The sequence below is a fragment of the Nicotiana sylvestris genome, chromosome 3, assembly GCF_000393655.2.
Source record: "Nicotiana sylvestris chromosome 3, ASM39365v2, whole genome shotgun sequence".
Taxonomy (NCBI): Eukaryota; Viridiplantae; Streptophyta; class Magnoliopsida; order Solanales; family Solanaceae; genus Nicotiana; species Nicotiana sylvestris.
The window spans coordinates 187,181,626-187,190,636 of NC_091059.1; the positions used below are offsets into that span (position 1 = coordinate 187,181,626).

At 34.6% G+C, this 9,011-nt stretch overlaps 2 protein-coding genes across 2 annotated transcripts; both read left to right on the forward strand.

Annotated features, from left to right (window-relative positions):
- The first annotated feature begins 314 nt into the window (after positions 1 to 314).
- Positions 315 to 1,127, forward strand: LOC104212874 (leucine-rich repeat extensin-like protein 3). Its single transcript, XM_009762238.2, has one exon. It carries the CDS (start codon positions 561 to 563, stop codon positions 1,017 to 1,019), a length of 459 nt encoding a protein of 152 aa, XP_009760540.2. The 5' UTR covers positions 315 to 560; the 3' UTR covers positions 1,020 to 1,127.
- Positions 1,128 to 5,113: 3,986 nt separating this feature from the next.
- On the forward strand, positions 5,114 to 6,015 carry LOC104212873 (auxin-binding protein ABP19a-like). The gene has a single exon (XM_009762237.2). It carries the CDS (start codon positions 5,244 to 5,246, stop codon positions 5,868 to 5,870), a length of 627 nt encoding a protein of 208 aa, XP_009760539.1. The 5' UTR covers positions 5,114 to 5,243; the 3' UTR covers positions 5,871 to 6,015.
- Positions 6,016 to 9,011: the final 2,996 nt, after the last annotated feature.

Consider the following 9,011-nt stretch of genomic DNA (forward strand, 5'->3'; position numbering starts at 1 on the left):
AAGATAGACACAAATATGGATTACAAAGCAAAAGCAGCCGATGAAATGGTATATTGATTTCCCAAATTAGACCAACCGTTGAATCCCGCCTACGCTTTCCCACTTCTCTCTCTTTCCTTCGTTGGCCCCCCATTTCTGCATCTTCGCCATTTCTGAAAAGAAACGGGGGATCACGACCATTTTCTGGGAAGAACAAAATTCTTTGAAGCATTATATTATCCCATTTATGGATCTCTGAAGAAAAATTGATCTTCCCAATCTACCCTTTTCCTCGTCTAGTCAACCTCCCACGAAAGTCATTCCTAACCGGGCCCCATAAGATGTCCTAATTCTTCAATATCAGCATTTCGAGGTTATCCTTTTGGGACATTTAGCTGTTCCTTCAAGATCAGGGAAAAAAATTTGCCTGGGGAGCTAAGGTTATAAGGTCGTTCGATTTTCCAAACCCTAGATTCGAATTTGGGGGAAATAATTTGGGGGATTTGGGTCCGACCCAAATGGAAGGAAGCTTGGGAGGACTTAATTTTTGTTGAAGATTTGATTTTCCCCCCATGTAATGCATGGATCGGACATTGTCGATTTGGGTCTTCTTCTGTTTCTTTGCTATTTCGGTGCAATCTCAGGGAAATGTAAATCCCCCCAATTCACAATCACCGCCGCCGCCACCATATTCTCCTCCACCACCACCTCCACCGTCGCCTCCACCTCCACCATCACCTGTGCCTCCTCCCCCTCCACCTCCCCTTTTATCACCTCCCCCGCCGCCTCCACCATCGGCTCCTCCTCCACCTCCTCCGCCCACCCAAAAAGCTCCTCCTCCACATCATCACCCCCACACAACCCACCATAAATCTGACATTAAAAGCCCGCCACCACCACCACCAAAAGAAAAGACGTTAAATTGGGGGAAGAGACTAGGGTTAATGTTTGTGGGCATTGCCGCGATCTTGCAAGTCTGTGTGGTGGCGTTTCTGATAATTAAGAGAAGGCAATTGTTGAAGGCTGATGCTAGATTTTGAAAAGACACACATTTGTAATTTGAATCTGTTTATGGATTCCATTTCTTTGACTAATTATTTGTTTAGCTTGTCGGAGCATGTTTTTATATATAGCGAGTGAGTTATACAGATTGAGATTCTTTAAAAGAACCAGCTTTGGCAAATGAATTATGGCAATCCATGGATTGCAAAAGGATTCAACGGAAGATTGGCGTCTGCATCTCTGTTTTCGCTCTTGTAAATTGGTAATTCTTGATTGGCATTAATTATTAGCAAAATTTTTCCTTAATTTTTCACTGTTTGTTGGAATGTTGTCCATTTTTCTTCTGGCATTTTATTGTGAATATTGTGGATTTCTTTATGACTGTGAATGATCTAGTGCTAATTGATGTTTCTCATCTGTGCCATTGTTTGGAATTTATCTTCTTGTACTTAGGTTGTTGCTTTTGTCGACTTCTATTGAGATCACTTACTTTATCAAAAAAAAGTTTGAACTAGCTCAAGTTTGAAGAATATGTGGATGAAGGGGCTAGAGTATAAAATGTCTAGAGTTGAACTAGTGTAACTTTGAGAAATATAGATGAAGGAGGTTACGTGAAGAAGAGTCGTTATTTATACTTAATTCCTCACATGTGAAAGAATCATTTCAAGTTTTTAACCAGTATCATATTTGGCTTCTTATCTTTGTTGCATGACTTAAGAGTATCCAAATAGCCAGAAAATCTTGTTTTACTGCATAAAATAGGGGTGAATTTGTTCCGAGAATTCTTAAAACTTTTCTTAAAATCTTATGAAAGAGGGCCAACTTTATCAGTTCACTGGAATTAACTAGTTGGGTAAAGTTGACCTTATAAAAAAAAACCTAGTTATAAACTGGAACTTATAGTTTGACATTGGCTGCCACTGAAATTTAAATTGCATTTGTTAATATTTTTTTCTTGATAAACATTAACTGAGATATGAAGTTTTGTTTACCGGCAATTATATGTCTTGGTTTCGTTTGTTTGTAGTACTGTTTATCTACAAAATGCCGACTCTTGACTGTTAATTTTTCATATTGTAGGTCATAAAGAATTTTTTTTGCCTCATGTCTCATATTTAAGGAACTGACTTGGATTTGTTTTGAGGAACAACTTAAAATTAGTATTCTTTGTCTGGTGTGAAGTGGACCTTGTATGGAAGCCAGGATACTGTTGTTAGAGGCATGACTCTTCACTGTCAATCTATAATACTGATTTGTATCATAGAGATTGAACAAACTATTCATATATGGGTATAAATAATTCTAGTATTGTTTCTGATGTGAAAAAATTGAACAGGCAGAATTACTTATGTCTCCACATAGAATTTATCACACTTGAACAATTGTGACTTATGAACATTACTATATAGAGGTTATCTTTATTTTTTATCTCAAATATGCTTCTTTTCGCACTATCAAGAATTGTCAAATCTTTCCTCTTTTGTGCATGGCCGCTTGTGATTAGTATCTCACGGATTCTCTTAGGAAATGAAAATGAGCTTTATGTCGTCGTTACATGTTGCATATTTGAGTTTCATTTTATGGCATGTACTTCATTTTAGAGATGGGTGCTTAGCCTAAATCAAGTTGTGACTTCTGCGTAATGTAGTTAAGATTCAATGATATTTACATGGAAATTCCTTTTTCTTCCTTTTCCGGTTGACTTCAAATTCTATATATATGCTTACTGAGTTTCAATAACGTTGTGGTTTGGGCTTCAATTGTTGGCAAGTTTCATGGATGGAGTCTGTTGATGCTTGGCCCAATTACCTTTTGTTAAGTTATTATATTTGGATTGCCTCATCTGTACTGCTCAACTCTAGAAGTTATTTTAGAGGTCTGCGTTATTAGCCCAACCAGTTACTCGTTGTAGACGCAGAACTCTATAATCTCTATGCTGCAGTTTTATCTAATTCCAAATGGAATGTCATCTTTGACTAGGCACTATGATTATTATTTTTTTAAAAGAAGAAAATTGTATTGTTGTGCCAGAGTTGAAGATAAAATCCACTATTAGGAAATCTGAAATGAGTTGATACGACGATGAGTTCATTTGCTTTTTAGGTGTTGTTAAAACTAAGGAAGAAAAAGCATAGAGTAGTGTAGAGAAAAAGCAAAGAAGTTTCGTTTGTAAAAAAATAAAACATCTTTGAATGATATTTATGAGTTAAGCTCGCAATCGATAATCTCAAGTAAACTTTGACAAAAGTGTATATTTAGAAATATTTGGACATCTATCGAATTGAACTAAACGTCGACTCCATGTAATGCGAAATCGCTTATGGACATTTACCAGAATGTGCACCATTCTTTTTTAGAATATTTGGAACTTAACGTTGATATTACCATTTACCACCAAAACTTTTACCAAAATTTGAAGCTTTTTTCTTTGAGAAACATTTGAACAAAACTTTTTAAAGAGAGTCATTGTTCGTTGAGATATTATTCCACGGAATCAGTTAACAGTGTGTACACAATAGGAGAAGGTAGTATCTTGTCAAAGTTTCCATAACAAGGTAGGGTTGCATCATATGAGTTATCAATTAAGGCAAAATTTATCTGCATATTTTGCCCTCTTGGTATGACTTTGAATGGTGATGGAACCAGAGGCGGAGTCAAGATTTGAAGCTTCTGGGTTCAGCATTCTAGTTCATCTATGTTACTGGGTTCTAAAATTAAATTTATACATATTTAATAAACTTTTAAGACAAATAAAGCGTATGGAACAAAGTTACTGGGTTCGACCGAACTGCAAGTCTTATGGTAGCTCCGCCCCGAATGGAACCGTGGAAGGGCAATTGCTATTGTCCACATAATTCCTTTGTCACGATAGGGTGTATTGGCCAATTGCCAAGCATTTTAGCAACTTAGGAAGACCCAGGATTGCATCCTTTGATGCGTTTCTGGATTCGAGCTGTCAGTTGTGTCTTCTTATAGACTTCTCCCTTTCGTCCACCATGTGCCCTTTATTAGGACCACTTTCATTAACTCAACCCTCGCATCTTTTGGGGCCATTTGCACAAATGACCTCTTTTGTGGTCACTACTCACTACTTAAATTCTGTTTCCGGCATCAGAAATATAACCTTCCGGCCATTTGTATCTTTTGAGTAATTTATACATTGTGCAATTACTTTACTGTGATAAAAAGATTATTTGGTAACTTTACTGTTACAGTGGAATAATCATTTAGTTTTGTAACATAATTGTTGTAGTGGATGAATACACCTTTTTTGAGGTCACTAGTTAAATGTTTTTTATTACTCCAGTTCAGTGGGCTAAATTTGTTTTGTAAAAGAGAAAGTTATCCAATTATTTTTTACAGGAAATTATGCCTAGTGACCTTGGAAATAGATGGTCTTTAAATTTTGACTTCCGCTTGCCTTATGAACAAACCTTTAATCAAAAGCCAAAAGCGTCACCCATGGAGCAAAACTGGTTAAATTAGAAGTTTTTTACTACGTAGCAAGCGGGGTCAAAAGTTCAAGACCACTCACTTTTGGGACTATTCCTGTAAACCACGCGAATTTATCCCACTGAATTATTAGACTGAAAAAATATTAACTTAGAATCTTAAAAGTTAATCTTAGATGTCGTCAAGGTTGCCAGAAAGTATGTATGGAGAAAAATTAATCTTAGATAAACTAAAGCTCTTTTGATGTCAAAAAGCGAGTGAAAGATGTAATTCTTTTGAAAAGGAAATTGCCAAAAACACGGATACTGTAAAAACAATTAATTTCTAGCACTTCCCTTTTACTATTTTGACAACCAAACTGTACGCGGCATCAATGTTGAACTTTCTTAACCATTTGTATTGTGATGATAGAAAATATAGAATATAAATATCATCTTGCCAGGTTAAAACAGTGCAAGTAGTGACCAATACTCTTTGAAATGATTTTTTAATGATTAAAGTCGGACCTATCAAATTGGAAATCAAGATATCCCACAATAGTAATGAACCAATGTATACGTCCAGTACCAAAAAGATGCTCCTTGTTTCTTTTCTTTTACGTTTTATTTATTTTTGTCTATTTCTTCATTTGACACCATTCATGATCATGATAGCCCTATCACACAATTTGTGGTTATCATTCAATTCGCCCTTTTTCTCTTTAATGCCCAAATTCTCTTTCTCTATATATACACACACCAAACTAACCTGCATTTCTTGCAAATTTCATATACAAATAAAATTATTCCTAGCTAGCAAGGAAATTAAAAATGTTTAAACTTCTTTTTCTCTTGGCTATCTTCATCTTGGGCAGCAATGCTGCTGTCCAAGATTTCTGCGTCGCAGACTTAAAAGGCCCAGAATCACCTGCTGGCTATTCTTGCAAAAGTGTTGCCAATGTAACAGTCGATGATTTCGTGTTTTCTGGGCTTAGTGCAGCTGGAAACACAGCAAGCATAATCAAAGCTGCAGTTACACCAGCATTTGCAGCCCAATTTCCAGGCCTTAATGGGCTTGGGCTTTCTGCAGCCCGTTTGGACTTAGCCCCAGGTGGTGTGATTCCATTTCACACTCACCCTGGTGCTTCTGAAGTTTTACTTGTAGTTCAAGGTTCAATTACAGCTGGTTTTGTTTCTTCAGCAAATGCTGTTTACTTAAAGACACTTAAGAAAGGTGATCTTATGATATTTCCACAAGGTTTATTGCATTTTCAAGTGAGTGATGCTGGTTATACTTCTGTTGGTTTTGTATTCTTTAGCAGCTCTAGTCCTGGACTTCAGATTACAGATTTTGCATTATTTGCTAATGATTTGCCAACTAAGTTGGTAGAAGCTACCACTTTCCTTGACGAAGCTACAATTAAGAAGCTCAAGGGTGTTCTTGGAGGAACTAACTAAGAATCTACCTATGAAGTACAAGCTGTTTATCCTTTTCTTTTCTTCTGTTTTTCAGTAATTTCCTTGTCTGTACTTCTTGTTGACAATTGGATTTTGTAATTTGTGTTGTTGATGATTCTTTCTGTAAGTGCCATGTTTTTCTCAAGTTAGTTCCTTTAAGTTTATGTTGTTTGAAATTAGAGCCAGCAAAATGATTAAAACAAACCAGTTATCCACCTATATTATCCATTAAAAATGGGTTGCTTTTTAAAATAAGAACCATATTATCCATTTAAGAAATGGTTAACCAATGAGTTTAACTTTTACATTTGTAAAGCTTCAAATTGGGGGTTCCTGAGACTAGCAATTCTCCCATAAGTGATTTTATTCAAGAAACTATGATCCATATTATCCGCCGGATAACCTGTTTTTTATCCGTCTCAAATAGGGCCGGGTCGGATAATCAACTCGACCCGATCCACCCGTTTTCCATCCCTATTTGAAATGAACACCTAGTTTTCCACAGAGGCGGAGCTAGAGCTTTGGATGCGGGTTCGGTCGAACCAGTAGTTTTGGTCCAAAACTTTATATTTGCCTTTAAAAATTCATTAAATATGTAAAAATTATTAATTTAGAACCCAGTGACTTAGAAGGAATAAAATTTTAAACTCATTAACTTCGAATCCTGGTTCCGCCTCTTAACGTTTCCAATCATAAAAAATTTACTTGGTACGTGGGACAAATGGAAGATAGTGATTGCAAATTCGTTACCTCATAGTACAATGAGTTTACCAATAAGGACTGCTAGTTGGTCTTCCAAATTTAAATCGTTGAAAATAATCGCAGAAAGAGTAGTTAACTTAAGTTTAGGAGAGAATTACATTACAGATCTCTTTAAGACGATTTGTGTCTTTAAGTTGAACATGGCTATAATAGGGTCTAACTTCTCTTTCACAATGCCAGATCTTTTTACTGGCTACCGCTTTTTGTTTATTTTCTGGTTTTTATGATGTTGTTATTATTCATATGGTCTCTGTTGGTGGTACTGATATTGTCTCTTTTCGTCTTCTTGAGCCGAGAGTCTTTCGGAAACAGTCTCTCTACTCCCTCAGGGTCAGAGGCGAATCTAGAATTTATATTTTATGAGTTCAATTTGTAGGACATTAGCGTTGAACCCATTATATTTTTAAAGTTATGGGTTCATATCTACTATTTTTATAATTTTAAGAAATTTTTACATATAAATTTTTGCTCCGCGTGGAAGTTATGCGTTCAATTGAACCCGTAGTCAATCTTCTACATCCGCCTCTGCTCGGAATACATGATAAGAGTAAAATTTGCGTACACACTATTCTCCCCAGATCCTATTTGTGGAATTTTACTGAATCGTTATTACTATTGTTATTGTAAGTGAACAATAACTTATATGGTCCTAATCATTAAGACCACAACAACTAAACATGCTAACTACAGGAAAGAAAGTAGTTTTCTTCTTTGACCTGTTCCAATGCGCGCTCTCTCTCTATATGTAATCTTATTTTTATCCTACAGTATTCATCCTTGTATTTTCTGTTAAGCAGTAATTGATACAGGTAAATACTTATCCATATCAAGTGTTTACACCTAGCTAAATAATTAAGAAAGAATTACAAGAAAATACACATGACTTCACACCATAACAAAAAATGGCTCATATTTTTAAGTTTTATCCTATCTAACCCATATTATACATATTTTGAAAGCACTGGTAATTCAAAATCTGTGTTCTTACAATTATTGCTTCTAAAAGATATGGAGTTAAATATGTATTCTCACAACCATTGCTTTCACTCTCTCTTCTTCTCACATCTTCTACATATGTTTCTAGGGGCTGAATATTTTCTGCTTCTCCTCCTCTATCACCTGGTTGCAATGTAAGAAAATCAAAAAGTAAAAGTCCACCATTGAAGGCCATTCAAAGCTTTGCTTTCGAAAATATGATTTCTTGAGTTTGTTAGTTGTTTGAATTGAGTTTTGTTCTAGTTGATTGCAAATATCAAAAGGAGTTCAAGATTTAAATTTGAAGTGATTTGGAGTATATTTGAGCAAAATTTGAGTTAAATTTCAGAAAAGACACAAGGAAGAAGAAGTCAATTTTTTGTATAATCTCGTATAATAGTGTATATGAGTGTATAAACACATCTTATATATTATTATACACTTTTATACACCTTTATACAAACGTGTGTAGACGAACTTCTTTAACGATTTTCAGTTGCAATTCTTGTTCAAAACCAGTCCAAATCTCCATTAGATGACTTCAAATTTTATATACAACCTCCTTATACTATTTCTAACAAGTTTAAATAATACCCACTCCAAAATTCTCACAAAATCAAATTTGAAAATTAAACCCATAAGCTTGTTAAAAATCTAATTTTCACTACCCAAATAGATTTGGTTTGTTGAATTAATATTTGAGTCACAGTTAATGATTCGAAAGTTAACTTAAAAGCTTGAGTAATCTTTTTTAAAAATTAAATAGTAATTTCGAGAACATATTGGAGTTGAATGTTGAGTATTAACCTATTATTTTTGGGCTAGTTGATTGTAAATTGAAATATGAGCTATAAAATTGAAAAGTGAGGAGATCAATTGTTCTTATGTGAAATTTTCCCAATAAACAACTAATCTTAACAGCTTGTTTGGATGGTTATTACATATCGTTTCATAATTAATGTATCATATTGTATTGTATTGTATTGTATTGTACTGTATTGTATTGTACTGTACTGTATCGTTTGATTAATACAATGTTTGGATAGATTGTGTCGTTTGCCATCGTTTCATGATATCACGCACCAGCAATATGAAGAATAAACTTGCAAAATTATTAGACAAAAATTATGATACAGAGTAAAATTACTATATAAAAAGGTATAAAATAAAATTATTTAATAATAATAAAGTGGTGAGATTGAGAGAAAAAGACAAGGTAACGACGCGACCACACCAAATCGGTCGTTACATAAAGTGGCACATTTTTCGTTACATAACGATGGATTAACGATACGATACAATAAAATTTAAGTAACAATCAAAACAAAAATTGCATTTAAAGTAACAATACGATACAATACAATACAATATGTAACAATCATCCAAACAAGCTGAAAAGTAGTT

What these genes read in the sequence shown, in the direction of transcription:
- LOC104212874 (XM_009762238.2), top strand. Translation starts at nt 561, where the DNA reads ATGGATCGGACATTGTCGATTTGGGTCTTCTTCTGTTTCTTTGCTATT.
- LOC104212873 (XM_009762237.2), top strand. Translation starts at nt 5,244, where the DNA reads ATGTTTAAACTTCTTTTTCTCTTGGCTATCTTCATCTTGGGCAGCAAT.